The following is a 16946-nucleotide window of genomic DNA, read 5'->3' on the forward strand; positions in this document are numbered from 1 at the left end:
TTCACACCATCGAATCATGTGTTTTGATACCAACAATGTTTGCTATGATTAAACTCTACGTTTTCTTGCTAAAGATGTAGTGTTGTTAATTCCTTAACTATTGTCTCTTTAACATAGTTTAGGATTGATTGATTGTTGGTATGCTATTAAATTAGAATTGTTCAAAGGATAATTTGATAGTGAATTAAGTAGGTGATTATAGTAGATGGTCTTTGTTCTCGCGCTTCCGTAGGAATTAAATATCGTTGAAAATTGGTTCATGGAACAAGTGTTCAGCTGACTGTGAACTATTCGTCGCAGACATGTTTGTGCACGCGATTAGGTTGATGTTTAGAATCCCTTCGTATGTTTCGGTGTGAATGGTGTAAAACAATACAAGTTTAGTGAGCAACTTGGAGTGACTCGTTTTCTCGTTTGAAGATTAAGTAGAATTAGTAACTCTAATTTGTTAACAACTTTCAAAATCAAAAATCAAACCTTTATATGCTTTTGTATGCTTTTAAGTATAATCAATCTCTCATCTCCCTGTGGATCGACACTTGAAATACTACTACGACACTGTATTCTTGCAGTATTGTAGTATTATTAGAGTTAAAATATTTAAGCTTGATAATCTTTGTGAATTGGCAAAAGAACTCTAAAATACGCATCACGCCTCCGTAGGCCAACTGTCGGATTGCCGCAGTGCACTTTTGAATAGGTGTGTGGCAGGGTCTGTCAGATATCGATGCTCCAAAGCATTAACAATACGCATAAACAGGGCCCTGCTCATCCTAAAACGTCGCCTGAAAAGGTTAGCGTTGAACCGCGGCTCCTCTGTGAAGTAGTCTCCGTATAGGCGCTGATGTGCAGCTACGTGATCATGATCAATCACTTCTCGGCGGTGGACAACTGGGCGAGGTCGAGGTACCGCCGGCTGCAAGGCTCTTTGCATCCATTGGTTTATCTCGCGGGTCGTGTAGGCATCCAATGCTTTGGCCATTCGACGTTCGTACTCCTCAGCATCCCCCCACTACCACCCGCGTTACTCATTTCGCGTTGTTGCTCTTGTACAAAAATTAAGATAGAGAGAAAACTCGTTAAAACAACTGGTGCGAATGAAAATGAAGTGCAAAGCGTGTATAAATAGTGTTTCGAAAATTAAAAAAAAAAAAAAAATCCGCTGGGCGATGCGCTCGGCGATCCGGAGCCTGCAATGGCGCCGAGCGGATCGCCCAGCGCCCAAACATCGCCTAGCGCTAGGCGATTTTTTTTCCGGAAACCGGCTCGGCGGTTACAGTGGTTCGCTGAGCGCACCGCCTAGCGCCGGGGCTCGGCTAGGCTATGCGCTAGGTACCTTTGTGGATGCTCTTTTTCATATAACTTTCTAGGTGTCTCCACAATCTCGTTCCGTCCATTATAATTATCTCCATTGCATATTAAAAAATACATTGTCCACAAATAGAAACTCAAATTACATTAAAAATGCAATATTAAATTTGTTGACTAATCCTTATGGAATCTTATTCCTCTCTACGTACACGCAAATATTAGTATAACTTGACAAAGTGCACCGCGTCACCCTATCCATGCATTTATACTTTTTAATTTTACGGCTACACAATAATATACTCCATTGAGTTAGTCACTACCACCCAATCAAAATATGCTTCAAAGTAAGCTACTATAAACTATTTCCATCTGTTTTAAATTTTTAAACAGCATTTATATCATTGCATACAAAGAAAGTACAGTATCAATTAGTAAATTAGTTTTACTATTTTATATCATTCCCAAAATTAGATTAAATCTAAATATAAAATTTTAACAATTAAATATTATTTTATTCATTTCATAGTAATAGAGTCATTTAGTCATTTGGTACGTTTTGTAGTAGTGGAGTCATTTTTTCTTTTCATAAAAGTCAACACATTTTTTCTTACTTAATTTACTATCCCCCACTTTATTCTCTTTTCATCTCTTTACATTTTTCATTTACTACTTTATTCTTCATCTACTTGACTCGCTTAACACAATTTTTCTTAAATTGCTGAAAAGAAACGCCCCAACTACCGCAGAACGGATAAAGTATTAATAATGTGGATCTCACAAGCCACATTCATCTAACACTTATTTTTTTATTGTCTTTTACTTTCTCTTATCTCTTTAGCTTTACAAATTGCACACTACAATCCTTAGAGCATCTACAATGGATACCCGATCTGGCGCCCGATCGCGTGAGATCAGGCTCGTGCACCATCGGGCATCCATTGCAAGCTTCCGATGCATCGGGCGCCCGAGTCTCTCGACCGAAATATCGGTCGTCCCACTCGGGTGCCCATTGTAGAGCCGCGTCCGAGCCCAAAGAACTCGATTTTGTAATTTTTTTTAATTCCTTATTAAACCTATATAAATACCCCTCATTCACTTTTTTCACACACTTTACACACAATACTCTCTACTCTACTCTCTCTTTCTATTCTCTTACTTTCACACTTTCAAGAATGGATCCAAGTCAATTCCCTAACCCTCATTCACTTTGAGCAAGAAGTTAAATTTCGATGACTAGTTATGTTTTTATGAATTTAGAAATTTAGTTTAGTAATGTAGTTTTTTTAATTAAGTATGATGTAGTTTTTCTTTAATTAAGTAATGTAGTTATTTTTTAAAATTTGTGATATTTAATATAATATATTTTGGTATTTTAGTAATTAAAATTAAAAATAAAAATAAAAAATAATAATATTAAAAATTAAATGTAAATTGAGTTGATTTGAGTTTAATTGATTAGGCTTCCCATTAGGATATCATCATTGTAGAAAGAAGAGACATGCTGATGTGATAATTACTATGGAGTAGGGCCTAATAGGGCATCTATCATGGATGCTCATATGATTACCAAATTTGTCGAACTTTTTTTTGGACCGTGAGTATTATATATTTAATGTAAAATATAATGTAGATTTTAATATTAACAGTATAATAATGATAAGTGGAGTAGAAGTAGTATTTTATATACATTGGGATTTGGAATCTGATCGACGAAATGAAAAAAAAAAAAAGAAAATGAGTGGACTAGAGTATATTTAAATACATAACACTTTCATTGGGTAACCCACAAAAATCAACAAAAATTCCGTCAGAATCTCGTCTCCTCCGTCTCAAGCCGAATCTCTGCAACAGCAACCTCCATCCTCTCCCAATTCCCCCAAACCCCATAACTCTCGAAAGTTTCAGTCTTTGGGGCTGCTCTGATCTTATAACGTTTTCAATCAGCGTTTCCTCTAGATTTTCTTGCTTGTATGCAATTCTAAACCATCAAGAGAAATCGGCCAAGTTTTAGTTTCTCTTTTAGAAAAAAGTTCATACTTGGCAAGAAAATCGATTTTGAGACACCCGATTCAAGATATCTCGTGGGTTCCGATGGGATTTCTCAGTGATGCCCAGAATGACAGTGGTAATGGAAATTACGGTTTCATGTCTCTCGTGAGGAGGAAGCAGGTTGATTCTGATCGTGCCAAGACGTCGTCGTCTCATCATCATTTGGCCAAGGCTCTCACTATTCCTCATCTCATAGCGATAGGTATCACTGATTTTCGTTTCTCCTTTTTATTGGATTCAGTTAGTTTTGTTTTACTAATAACTTGTGCTTTTCAATTTCTAGAGTTTTAGTTCTTTTTTGCGGGATGTTTTGCTGATGATGTATGTGGTGGAGTTGGTTCTATGGAGTTTGATTGTCTTTTTTTGGGGGGTTTTATAAGGCAGTATTTCGATTTATAGGTCAAAATATTTGTGCTTTTTTGAATCTTGTGATAGAAATCTGGGGATATGAATTGAATTATGATCTATGATCTATGCAATAAAGGTTTCTTGTAGGGTATACATATGGATGTGCTGATGAATTGGTGTTTTGAGTTGCAGGAGTTGGATCAACTATTGGTGCTGGAGTTTATATTCTTGTTGGTACTGTTGCAAGAGAGCACTCAGGGCCGGCGCTTACATTTTCATTCCTGATTGCTGGAATAGCGGCTGCTCTTTCTGCATTCTGCTATGCCGAGCTATCTAGTCGTTGCCCTTCTGCTGGAAGTGCCTATCACTATTCTTACATCTGCGTTGGAGAAGGGTATACATGTTTGAAACTGTCTGATTTGCTGAATTTTTGCTTCATGTACAGCTTTCCTATCTTGAATTTTAGGGATCCAAGTAGATAGATGATGTGTCTTTTGATTCAATGCTCCAATATGGTATCTTAATCATTTTTAGATTTCGGTGGTAATTCCGCTGCCCATTTCCTCCACTCTATTAAAAGGCCCGACTTCCATTCTGTTAGTTGGTTAGCTGCCAACAGGAATTGCTAAGTGTCTTCCCAATGGCACAATGTATGGACTGTTTATTAAGAAAGAAAAGATATAGAGAATGTCCAACAAATATTTTTCTTTGCTCAGTAGAAACTCCACTAGGAAAGTCCTGTGCGTTAGATTTGACCTAACGGTTTGATCTAAAAGGTCTTGGTAGGGATCTGAACTTGAAACTTATGCCCACGAGCCCACGAGATCTGAACTTGAAACTTAGCTCAACCACTAGTGGAACTGCTGAGAAGACCAGTTTGTTTACTTATTGACTTGTGGAAATATCGATTAAACAAATGTTTCATGCAGTGTTGCTTGGTTGATTGGTTGGGCATTGATTTTGGAATATACAATAGGAGGTTCGGCAGTTGCCCGTGGCATATCACCAAATCTGGTGTGCTTTCTCTCTGATTCTCACTTTATTAGGTGAAGTTGTGAGTGTTATAAATTCTGATTTATTTGTCAAGTGGAATTCTGTAGCTTTATTATAATGGGAGATCTTACTCCTACAGCTCCAAACTTTTTTTTGCTTCACAATAGATCATTTATTGCTATCTAGAGTCCAAACATATGGAAAATAGCAATTACCTTGTTATTGTCTTGATTTTGTTCTTCTCTTTTTCTCTCATTCAGGCCATGCTTTTTGGGGGGGCAGATAGCCTCCCTATGTTTCTAGCTCGCTATACCATCCCTGGGATTGATGTTGTAGTCGACCCTTGTGCAGCCGTCTTAGTTTTGGTGGTCACTGGACTTCTCAGTTTGGGAATTAAAGAGGTCTCTTTCTAAACTCCTAATTTTGTTCTAAGAAATTTCTTTCCACCTGATGACTACTGTAACTTACTTGTAGATGATTTCTGCAGAGTACATTTGTCCAAGGAATTGTCACTGCAGCAAATATTTGTGCCTTGATCTTCGTCATTGTAGCCGGAGGATATTTGGGTTTCAAGACTGGCTGGCCTGGTTACCAACTTCAGTCAGGGTATGTGACTTTTCTTGCCTAAGTATTTGGTTTCCTTTTCTTTTTCTTTTTTTCAAAACTACACTTTTATATCTGGATCCTTTTATTCATATGGGAAACTCTTCTTGAAGTTAGGAAATAATTTCAATTACTTGTCTCAGATATTTTCCTTTTGGGGCTGATGGGATGCTTGCTGGTGCTTCAACTGTTTTCTTTTCCTACATAGGGTTTGATTCAGTTGCTAGTACAGCAGAAGAGGTATTGAATATTATCTCAAAAATTTTCTTCTAAAGATTGTAGTCTGATTGCTCGGAAATCTAATGTTGGAATTTTATCCATATGCAGGTCAAGAATCCTCAGAGAGATCTGCCCATGGGTATTGGTCTTGCTCTATCAATATGTTGTGCCCTGTACATGTTGGTTTCTGCAGTCATTGTTGGTTTAGTACCATATTTTGCAATGGATCCGGACACTCCCATCTCCTCGGCATTTGTTAGTCAGGGTTGTAACTGGGCTGCGTAAGTAGATAGCTGTATCATGGTCTTACATTTGGAATCTATTCTGGCTTAGTCCATTCAAATGCTAAGCTCTTTTTTCATGTCTCTAATTGGTTGTAATGTAGGTATATAGTAACAATAGGAGCTTGTACTGCTCTTTGTTCAACATTGATGGGTTCAATGCTTCCACAGGTAACTATAATTTTTCTCGAAAAATGATTGGTATGTGTCAACCTTCATAATCATTGGACCGTATCGTGCGTTTATGTAATGATCCGTATGCAGATGTATGCATAGAACAATTTCTGGACTAGTTTGAGATCAGTAATTTTTTTATGTTTGTATTTTCAGCCACGAATACTAATGGCAATGGCCAGAGATGGATTGCTACCATCATTTTTTTCAGAAGTCAATAAAAAAACACAAGTTCCACTGAAGAGCACCATAGTGACGGGTTGTCTTGCAGCACTATTGGCTTTTTTCATGGATGTCGAAGCGTTATCTGGAATGGTATGATGGTTACTGTTAATTTTGTCAAGTTCCATATTCTATAGAATTCTTTATACTGGTCTTTATCGTTATGTTTCCACTTGCAGGTTAGTGTTGGCACACTTCTTGCATTTACTATGGTGGCAATTTCCGTGCTGATCCTGAGATATGTTCCACCGGATGTTGTTCCAATCCCGTCATCACTTCAGGAAGCAATAGATTCAGTTTCTTCAAAATATAGGAGCACCACTGGTCTAATAGATTCTGATGCAGATGATTTCGATGCTAAAGCTATTACATCACAGACCACCGTTCCAGTTCTAGTCAGCGAACAAACACCTTTAGAAGATCCCCTTCTCGAGAAAGCAGCTGTGCAGTTGAACTGTAAGTTCCTCCAATTCGGGAATACTCACTGCTTCTAATAAGCATTTGTTGAATCTTTATTCCGTTGTCTCTAGTTTCTGAATCTCACTTTTCTTCTAAACCTTGCAGCAGGTTTCACCAGTGAAGAGAACCGGCGGACTATTGCTGGCTGGACAATCACGTGCACGTGCATTGGTGTGCTCATTCTAACTTCTGCTGCTTCAAGTCGGACCCTATTTAGGTACGTTTGGTACAATCATCGCTAGTGCAGGAATTTCAAATGTATGTTAGGTTTTCCCATGTTATGATTCCCTGAAACGAATTTCTAAACCAAATAAACATAATTTATTCCAGCACTTATCGGTATTCTCTATGTGGAGTTGGTGGAGTTCTCCTTCTGTCCGGTCTCATAGTCCTTACTTGGATCGACCAAGATGATGCAAGGCACAGTTTTGGCCACACAGGCGGTATGTCAGAAAAGATCTTTGCGCATTGTTTTTATCACGAGTAAATGTGGTCATAGAAGTGTCGTTTCTCTTTCAGGATTCATTTGCCCGTTCGTTCCATTGCTGCCTATTGCCAGCATTCTGATCAATGTCTATCTACTAATCAACCTTGGGTGAGTATTTATTCATAAGTTAAAGCTTAGGAATCTTCGATGTTTTCTTCCTTTATAACGGTTCAAGTGGGACAAATATGCAGCGGTGATACTTGGATGCGTGTATCAGTCTGGCTGGCGATTGGTGCGCTCGTCTATGCCTTTTATGGCCGGAACCACAGCTCGTTGCAGAATGTGATCTACGTTCCTGCAGCTCACGTTGATGAAATCTACGACAGCGTCTCAGCACCTCACCCATGAGATGGTCTCTCTGAAGAAGAGCACTCATGTAGTTTAAGTATGGAGGAGTTTAATTCACCCAATGATGAGGCATATCTGGGCTCTCAGATTACCCAACTTTGTTACATATGATGCCATATTGGACATTACTGTGTTGAATTTCAGTTCATAGCTAATACGGGAAAAGATAAAGAAAGAGAAAGGGAAAAAGGGAAAAAAAAGCATTATAGTGTTGTGAATAGCACATATTTGTTCAGTCAGTCCTGCAATGGACTTGTACCAACAATCTGTAAATAGTATGGTATTGTTATTGGATTAATGTTCTAAACAATTTTTCGTGCTTCTTTCAGTGTAAATAGTGTGGACTTGTACCTAGAGATGCTTGAGGTTTATGGTTTAGATGGTTAACCGTGAAACTGTAACTGGCGGTTATGGTTTCGAACTGGTACCGCGAGATTTTTTAGGAATCAAAACATTATTTTTGGAACCGTGGTTCGTTTCAGGTTACAAAATTCCAGAATCGAAACTATGACGAAACCGCTGGAAAATCGTATAATCGAGCCAAACCACAAAAAACTAGCAGAAACCAGAGGTTTGGAAACGTAAAAGCCGTTGGAAAACTGTCAATTTGGAACTGAAACCCTCGGTTTTTGAACTGGAACCGCGAAACACCTTGTGGTTCGGTTCCGCTTCAGTAATTTCCAAAACCAAGTTATTTTTTATGTCGAACGCTTTGTTCAACTACATAATATTATATGTTACGGCATATTTAATTAAAAAAAAAACTAAACTCATGTTAAATTCACTACCGTGAGTGAGTACCAACCAAATTTTAAGTTAGTACTCCCTCCGTCCCGGACTACTTGCACTTATTTTCTTTCTGGGCGTCCCAAGTTATTTGCACTATTTCCATTTTTAGTAAAAATTTTCACATACAGCCGTAATATTTGACTTTGCTATACACTCATTCCTTAATCTTCGTGCCGAAAATGAAACGTGCGAGTAGTGCGGGACGGAGGGAGTACTATCTAGTACTACAACATTTGACGTTTCAGCTAAGAGCATCAGCAGTGACGGACGTCACTGCGGAATTCCCACCGGCGTGCGGGAATTCCGTGGCGGACGTCCGCCATTGTGCATATCATGCACGAATACGGAATTCCCGCGAGGAATTCACAGTTCCGCGGCTTTCCTCGGAATTCCCATTTATTGCATTAAATGTTTTTTTTTTCGGTTCCTATAAATACATCCCGTTGAACTTCACTTCATTCGCACCACTTGTATTAACAAGTTTTTCTCTCTCTAAATTTCTTTTATATATCCGTAATGGCCGGTAGTGGTAGTGGTAGTGGTAGTGGTGGTGATGGGCATTATGAACACATGATGCGGCTGATTCACGCACGTGTGCGGGATGCCGGGGAGAGGGATGAACAAGCGGCCTCGGCGCCGACGGTGCCTCGACCCATCCACCGTCGCACTATAGTACCCCGAGACCACCTCGCTGCCCACCGTAAGTTGTACGCGGATTACTTTGCGCCGGAGCCACGGTTTGGGGAGAACCTATTCCGGCGATGGTTTAGGATGCATCGTCCGCACTTTCCGCGTATCGTCGGCGCTTTGGAGCGTCGATACGGGTATTTCAGGGTGTGGGAGGATGCGGCTGGTAAACCCAGCCACATGCCGATTCAGAAGTGCACTGCCGCAATCAGACAGCTGGCATACGGAGGCGCGACCGACATGTTCGACGAGTACCTCCACATCGGCGAGACGACTGCCCGAGAGTGCCTGAAGTATTTTTGTCAGGGCGTTAGGGAGATATTCGGGGATAGGTATCTTCGGAAGCCTACCCCCGAAGATTGTCAGGCTCTGTTGGATATGCACGGGAATCAACACGGGTTCCCGGGGATGTTAGGCAGCATAGATTGTATGCACTGGGAGTGGAAGAACTGCCCCGCTGCCTGGAAAGGGATGTACACTACTGGTTGCAAGGCCAAGAATCTCACGATGATCCTTGAGGCGGTAGCTGACTACCGTTTGTGGATTTGGCATGCCTATTTTGGAGTAGCCGGGTCGAACAACGACATCAACGTCCTCCAGTCGTCGCCCCTTTTCAACGACCAGTGCATGGGAGTCGGTCCGGTCGTCAACTTCGTCGCCAACGACAAACAACACAACATGGGCTATTATTTGGGGGATGGGATATACCCGATGTGGCCCGTCTTTGTGAAGACGATCAGGTGCCCAGCAGATGAAAAGAAGATATACTTTGCCCAACGTCAGGAGGCAGCGTGCAAGGATGTGGAGCGGGCATTTGGTGTGCTCCAGGCTCGATGGACGACAGTGAAGGGTCCAACACGGTTGTGGTACGTTGACAGCATCGCCGACATCATGTACGCATGTATTATCATGCACAACATGATTGTCGAAGATGAAGGTCCAGCACTGACTGATTGGGCCAATGATGATGCTGATGCTGCGGGTCCAAGCCACGGCGTGACCAGCTGCAATGTACGCATGGGGATACCCCATGACGAAGTCGATCGAGTCTGTGCATTTGCCGACATGCGCCAAAAACATGCCCATGTTCGACTCCAAAAGAATATTATTGAAGAAGTATGGCAGCGGAGGGGTCGTCGTTGAAATGTATTTTTTTTTAATTTGGTGAAATGTACTTTTCTTTTTTTAATGGAATTTTTTCCCCTATTTGTGTTGAAATTTTATTTCCATAAATTGTTTAATTCCGAAAATTGTTTAATTTGTGAATTTGTGAATTTTTTTAATGTGGAAATTCTGTCGGGAATTCCGCAGGGGAATTCCGCCACTGTGCAGTGGGAAGTCCGTATGACGTGGCATGATGTGTTTTTGGGAATTCCGCTGAGAATTCCGCGCCACTGCTGATGCTACGTACATAATTGTACGTACATAGTCGAACTTTTTAAATATCTACATTGAAAATCGATTTATAAACATTAATTGAATTAAAATAAATAAATACTAATCATTTTGCAACACTTTGAAAAAAATTAAAATTTTAAGTTAAATATTTATAAATTTAAGAAAAAATATATTTTTACTAAATATTGTGTAATTAATTCGAATCAAGTTCGAAATAATGTTATTTGACATAAATTTCCTGTATCACTTCTTTCTTATTTTTACATGTAATACAATAAATAATAAAACTAAATTTTAATTAAATTTAATTTAATTTAAAAATATTATATACAATTTATGCACATTTATCTTTTCTCTAAAATTTTTTTATAGAGCATTAGCCTTTTAAATACACAGATGTATTTTTGAAGTCTGAAGCGGCCATATAGAGAGCAGAATAGAGTCAATAAAATATAGAAAATTTATTAATTACAGTATTAATTACTGTGGAAAAAACGCATAGAGAATTTGAAATGTACACATACTTAGGCCACCCGCAACGCGTCACGCGGGTGGCCCGGAACCCGTCACGCAGGGACGGGACGGCAGCGCGACGCGTTGCGGCGCCCCGTCTCATCCTCAGCCCGTCACCATCTAGTCACGAAACTCGTTCTGCCGGGACGTAAAGCGGGACAACTCGCCACGCGCCGATTTGACGTGGCGCGCTCTCAGGCCATGCGTGACGACCACTCGCCGGCCTGCGAGTGGGCGTCGTCACGCTGACGCAATAATTAATTTTTTTAAAAAAAGTGAATTAAATAAAAAAATTTAAAAAAGTGAAACGGTAATGTTACCGTTTAAAAGAGTCGTTTTTATTTTTATTTTATTTTTTTACTCTATAAATACTCGTAATTCATCATCATTTCACACACAACTACACATCTATTCTTCCAAATTCATCTTCATTTCCTCTCTAATTTTCATCTAACATCTAATCACAAAATGTCCGGCGACGGAAACTCCAGCGGTGGCGGCTCCGGCGCTTGGGATCTCAACGCGTTCGGCGACTGGGGGAGCATGTACAACACATTGGGTGGTTCCGGTTCGTCGACGCCGGTCACCCAAGGTTCGGGCACGCCGGGGGTACCAACCACCCAATTTTGATGTTGATGCATACGCCCGTCCCTCCGCCCGCGGTATTCGCAGGGATTATCCCAGATTCGGGAGGATTATCCGGTTCAACCATCTCCGGAAGAAGGCCGAGGCGGGGGAGGCTCCAGGGCGGAGGCGGAGGATCTAAGCCGGCATCCGTATGGCCACAAAGAAACGTTGGCGGTGTACAACGCCTGGATCAGCGTCTCGTACGATCCCATCGTCGGGAATCAACAACCCCGGAAGTGTTTATGGGAAAAGGTCACCGAGGCCTACCACGAGATTAAGCCGAAAAAGACCCTCGGCCGCACATATAAGATGCTACGCGCTCACTTTGACCGAGCCGACAGAGAGGTCAAACGATTCTGCGGCATATACAAGAATGAAGCGGCTCAGTACCAAAGCGGAGCCACGGGAGCCGACATTCTGAGATCGGCTTTGCGGGTCTACTACGAAGACACCGGCAAACAATTCAAATATGCCGATGTTTGGGAGGTCGTCAGGGTCGAGGAAAGGTGGGCCGGCGGTGTGTGGTCCAGCTCAGGCTCGACCTCGAAGCGCACGAAGCACACGACGAGTGGCCAATGCTCGTCTGGTGAGGGCGGTTCGGGCATCGGGCCACAAGAGTTTGCCTCGCAGGAGTAGGAGACCCCGGCAGACGATGCCGGGGGACGTCTGCCGGGGGGTCCTCCCGTGGGCGCCGTCGGCCGCAAGGGAGAAATGCGGCGAAGGCGGCTAGAGGGAGGAGGGGCCGAGCCGAATCAAGCCAGGCGGGCTCGGGCTCTGGCTCGGGGGGACCCTCGAACTCCCTTATGTCCATGTACATGACCGCTACAATGGCGGACACTTCCCGCTTTACGCCCACCCAATACGAAGCCTGGCTTAACGGAGTCATGTTTATGGGGGCACAACTTGGTATCCCGCCTCCAAGTGGCCTTAGGGCACCTCCACCGCCTTCAAGGGATGATTCGCCGACGGAGTAGTTTTTTTATTTTCTATAAAATTGTATTTTAAATTATGTCATTTTTATTTTTTTAGGATTTTAATTATGTCTTTTTTTATTTTTTTGAATTTTAAGTTGTATTTTTACTTTATGTTGTAATGTTATTTTATTTTTAATGAAATGTGTTTTTTATTAATTGAATTTGGTGGAAAAAAATAAAAAAATAAAATTGAATGAATAGTAATTTAAGGGACGGTTTAAGGGTTGCACGTTCTGTCCCTTAGTTAAAGGATGAAGTAAAAAAGTACAGTTGGCCCGCAAATAGTGTTTTAAGGGATGATTAAGGGACGGTACAGTGAACGCGTGGTGGATGGCCTTATAAAATTGGGAGATTATGATACTGGTTTGATAAAAACCAGGGGCTGCAGCAGCCGAAGAGGTAGGTCATAATTACTTTTACAGGATTTTTTTTCTTAATCTTCCCCACCAACTCCCCTTGCATTCTCATATACGCACACTTTTTTATTCAACCCTGTTTTCGTCTAAATTGGGTGCATTGTTCCTATCTCTGGCCTCAACCTCAAGTATGGTATCTCTCTCTATTTCTTGGCATCAATTAATCACCAATCCATTTGTTCTAAATTTATAAGCTCCCTCCCATTCTAAAATTGCTAGGTTGTTGGAGCTATGGACTTCTTGGTAACATCTGAAGGCCAACTAGTAGTTGGAATTGCTGTTGGTCTTGTAGCTATTGGTGCTGCTTATTTCTTGCTTTCCTCCAAGAAGCCCAAAGGTTTGCTCATTCAATTGTTTTCTACATTAATTTCTTTATGCCAATTGATTAGGTAATTTCTTTAAAGATTCAATCTTGCCTTGTTTTATGCCTGCATCGACTGAAGGGATTCAGATTTCTGTTTGAATTCTTCACCTAATTAATTAATTCCATCAAGATTTGACACATGTTTGCTATTCATGGGTAATTGGCAGTGTGCTTGGATCCTGAGAATTTCAAGGAATTTAAGCTTGTGAAGAAAACACAAATAAGCCATAATGTGGCCAAGTTCAGATTTGCTCTCCCTACACCTACTTCTGTATTGGGCCTTCCTATTGGACAGCACATAAGCTGCAGGTTCAATCTCTAACTTGCTTGTTGTGTTGAGATATTTGGAATGCTAATTTTTCTCTACACAGGGGTAAGGATAGTCAAGGTGAAGAGGTCATTAAACCATACACTCCAACTACTTTGGATTCTGATGTTGGACACTTTGAATTAGTTATAAAGGTGCATTTTATCAATCTGCTATGCAGTTTCATAGTCTTGGTGTTATTATTGGTCTCATTTGATTTGCTTTTTGCAACTGCAGATGTATCCACAAGGGAGAATGTCTCATCACTTTAGAGAAATGAAGGAAGGTGATTATATGGCTGTTAAAGGACCAAAGGTACATGCTATTAACTATTAAGACCTAACCTAGTGATTCATGCGCATAATATGAAACGATCAGCGATAAAAGTTGGATAATTTTTGGACTGCAATATGTAATATGACCTGTATGTTACTAGCCATGGCATGGTGTGGTGGTCAGTCGTATTCAATCATTTATGTTATAATATTGTCATGCATCTGGAAATTTACTCTGACTTTTGCTTTCTCTATCAAAACTAGGGTCGTTTTAGGTATCAACCAGGCCAAGTAAGAGCATTTGGTATGCTTGCTGGAGGCTCTGGGATCACACCAATGTTCCAGGTTTATACTCAACTACTCTACATATAGTATAACAATATATTTGAGTCATATTATGTCCAGATAATTCTTCTTTCAAAATGATGAATGTTTTTAATTACTACTACTATTTATGAACAATGCATTTTACGCACTTATTGCTTTTCTCTATAGGTTGCCAGAGCAATCCTGGAGAACCCGAGTGACAGAACAAAGGTGCATCTGATTTATGCTAATGTTACATTTGATGACATTCTACTAAAGGTAATTTTATTATACTCCTATCTTTTCCACCTGTCGTGACTTGAATGATGTATGCTTAAAAGTTGTCTATTGAAAAAAGTAACTTGAAATGAGTGAGGTGTGAACATATTGGCAACCACAATTGAATCCAATTTGAGCTCCCCAATTGCTCATTTGCACATGGACTGGGATTATTCGTGAATCTTGTGTTGTTATATGCCTGATAAGTTTGGTGAACGTAGTCAAATCAATTTATTGTTCTTTGAGATTTTGTATTGAATAACATAAATTAGTTTTCTAGGTATTTATGATCCTGAATAACTGTAGTTACTTGCTGCAGGATGAAATCGATGGTCTTGCCAAAAACTACCCCGACCAGTTCCAAGTTTACTATGTTCTCAACCAGGCAAGTTTGCCCTCTACAAATCCTAGATGAGGCTACCTGATCGATCCATTGCACTTTTATTTGGATTGATTTTTGCACACGACCATGACAAATATATGTCCCAACTAATGGATTGTTGTTTGTTCTAAAAAAACTTCAGCCTCCTGAGGTATGGAATGGCGGAGTTGGTTTTGTGTCAAAGGAAATGATCCAGGCGCACTGCCCTCCTCCAGCCTCCGACGTTAAGGTTTGAATTTAGTTATGCAAATATATTCGAAAATGAAATATAGGTATGAAGTTTAAAGCACCATTTTTGTTGCTGGACAATATGCAGATTCTGAGATGCGGTCCGCCTCCAATGAACAAGGCTATGGCTGCTCATCTTGATGCACTTGAATACTCAGCTGAGATGCAGTTCCAGTTCTAAGTTTCCTGCGGTTGTTGAGACTTGATTTTATCTTCTTCTTGGGGGAAATTACTTTTGATTTGGAACCTTGTAAGATAAAGATTTTCCCCCTTATTTTCGAATGTAATACTGAGAAAGTTTTTAACTTTTTTTCTTCCATTGAAATAAGTGATATCCCCTGCAGTGCAAACCTTTTTATTTCTTCCATTGAAATAAGCGATTTCCCCATTGAGGTTGGAAATTTCTAATGCCGACAAAATTTTTGGGTCAGAAAATATTTCAAAAAAGTTTTAAGGACAAAAAATGTTACTAATCAAAGTTAGAAGATAAAATTAATGAGTTAACTATAAAATCGGATGAAATTGTCAACTGCCCCTATCGGAAATAGGATTGACTAGCGAGGATACCGCTAGTGGTTGAGTAGGGTGGCAAGGATATCGCGCCATCTTGGAGGTCTCGAGTTCGACTCCTGGATGGCGCAATTTGGGATTAATTTCTCTTAAGGCCTTTACAAGGCTTGTTGCCTTGGGGCTTGGCAAGCTTCCGAGCTTGGACCCGAGCCATGAGGGTGGCGATCGGTTTCCGAGCCATGAGGGTGGCAATGGGGAGGGGCTAGGTAGCTTGCCGAATGTATCTCGAACTCCTAAAAAAATAGGATTGACTAGCGATTCCGAAGGAACTGGAGTTACATCCCCTTTCCATTCAAGAGTTCTTATGTGTTTCCACGCCCCTTTGAGACCCCGAAAAGTGGACAAATTCCTTTTCTTAAGTCTTAAGAACACATACAAGATTCGTCACTACAAAAATGAATTATCTATCTAGAATTGATTTGTAGGATTCAATCTCACGAATCAAATATACCACCACATATTTTATCCTGATATATAATTTTACAAACCAAACAGAAGACATTAATATAGTTCAATGTAATTCACAAAAGAGTTGTTATCTACACACAGTTACTTAACATAATTTTGAAAAGAAATAGAGTAGAGCTATTAACAAAATAATTTTAATTTGATCAGAATTGTTCGTTGAAGGAAAAAAAAATTAAACTCATGTATTTACTACATTAAAAATTGTATCATCACTTCCAAAACTATTTTTTTGGATGAGAAGGCAGTGATAAATAACAAAGAATTATTATAAAATAAGCATTATTTAGATCGAAAACAATCATAGTTGAGTCGAATATCTAAACATGGAATTATTAGTTCTTGTTCCTTGAATCGCATTGCAATCTTTATGTAGTTGAGAATCTTGAGATGTATCAGTGTAGGAATGCTTATGCAATGACCTTGGAATCATTTTCAATTGAGTGAAAAATAAACAAGACCACCTATATAGGATCTATCAACACATAAGAATGAGCGATTTTTTAGGATCTATATGAATTACTAAAGTGATATGATTTACTGTTAAGGACCGTCCTCCTTAACGTCGATTTCCACGCAAAATCAAGAAACGAGGTGTCGTCGTTTGTCGAGCGCCCAACGTTGGGTTGTGACTTGGACGGCAAAAATTGCGGTTGAGCGAGAGATCAGCCTCGTCGGCAACCTTAGGAGATGTTTCTTGTTTGCTACTCAATTGAGCCAAAAGAATGATAATTTCATATATTGATTGAATGAATAAAAAAGATAACAGTCTATCCTATTTATAATGCTACTGACTTAATGAACAAGAAAACAAAGATATAGAAAAAGATATGCTAAATCCCTATAATATCTAAACTAAATAATAATAATAG

At 40.0% G+C, this 16946-nt stretch overlaps 2 protein-coding genes across 4 annotated transcripts; both read left to right on the forward strand.

Moving 5' to 3' along the window:
• Positions 1-3079: 3079 nt before the first annotated feature.
• LOC121799447 (cationic amino acid transporter 2, vacuolar-like) lies at positions 3080-7848 on the forward strand. Of its 2 annotated transcripts, none has more exons than XM_042198816.1 (14): positions 3080-3562; positions 3901-4102; positions 4638-4722; positions 4962-5102; positions 5189-5307; positions 5448-5544; positions 5632-5804; positions 5909-5975; positions 6135-6293; positions 6380-6656; positions 6765-6876; positions 6990-7102; positions 7179-7254; positions 7338-7848. In XM_042198816.1, exons 1-14 carry the CDS (start codon positions 3403-3405, stop codon positions 7492-7494), a joined length of 1938 nt encoding a protein of 645 aa, XP_042054750.1. In that variant the 5' UTR covers positions 3080-3402; the 3' UTR covers positions 7495-7848. The 2 variants fall into 2 exon arrangements, with proteins under 2 accessions (XP_042054750.1, XP_042054751.1); XM_042198817.1 differs by having other exon boundaries at positions 6768-6876.
• A 5020-nt stretch (positions 7849-12868) lies between these two features.
• On the forward strand, positions 12869-15427 carry LOC121801555 (NADH--cytochrome b5 reductase 1-like). Of its 2 annotated transcripts, none has more exons than XM_042201064.1 (10): positions 12869-13026; positions 13118-13235; positions 13430-13571; positions 13634-13724; positions 13807-13884; positions 14109-14189; positions 14340-14429; positions 14749-14814; positions 14954-15040; positions 15128-15427. In XM_042201064.1, the coding sequence occupies exons 2-10, from the start codon at positions 13130-13132 to the stop codon at positions 15218-15220; spliced, it is 834 nt and encodes a 277-aa protein (XP_042056998.1). In that variant the 5' UTR covers positions 12869-13026; positions 13118-13129; the 3' UTR covers positions 15221-15427. The 2 variants fall into 2 exon arrangements, with proteins under 2 accessions (XP_042056998.1, XP_042056997.1); XM_042201063.1 differs by having other exon boundaries at positions 12884-13031.
• Positions 15428-16946: the final 1519 nt, after the last annotated feature.

This window comes from Salvia splendens, chromosome 4 (genome assembly GCF_004379255.2).
Source record: "Salvia splendens isolate huo1 chromosome 4, SspV2, whole genome shotgun sequence".
NCBI lineage: Eukaryota > Viridiplantae > Streptophyta > Magnoliopsida > Lamiales > Lamiaceae > Salvia > Salvia splendens.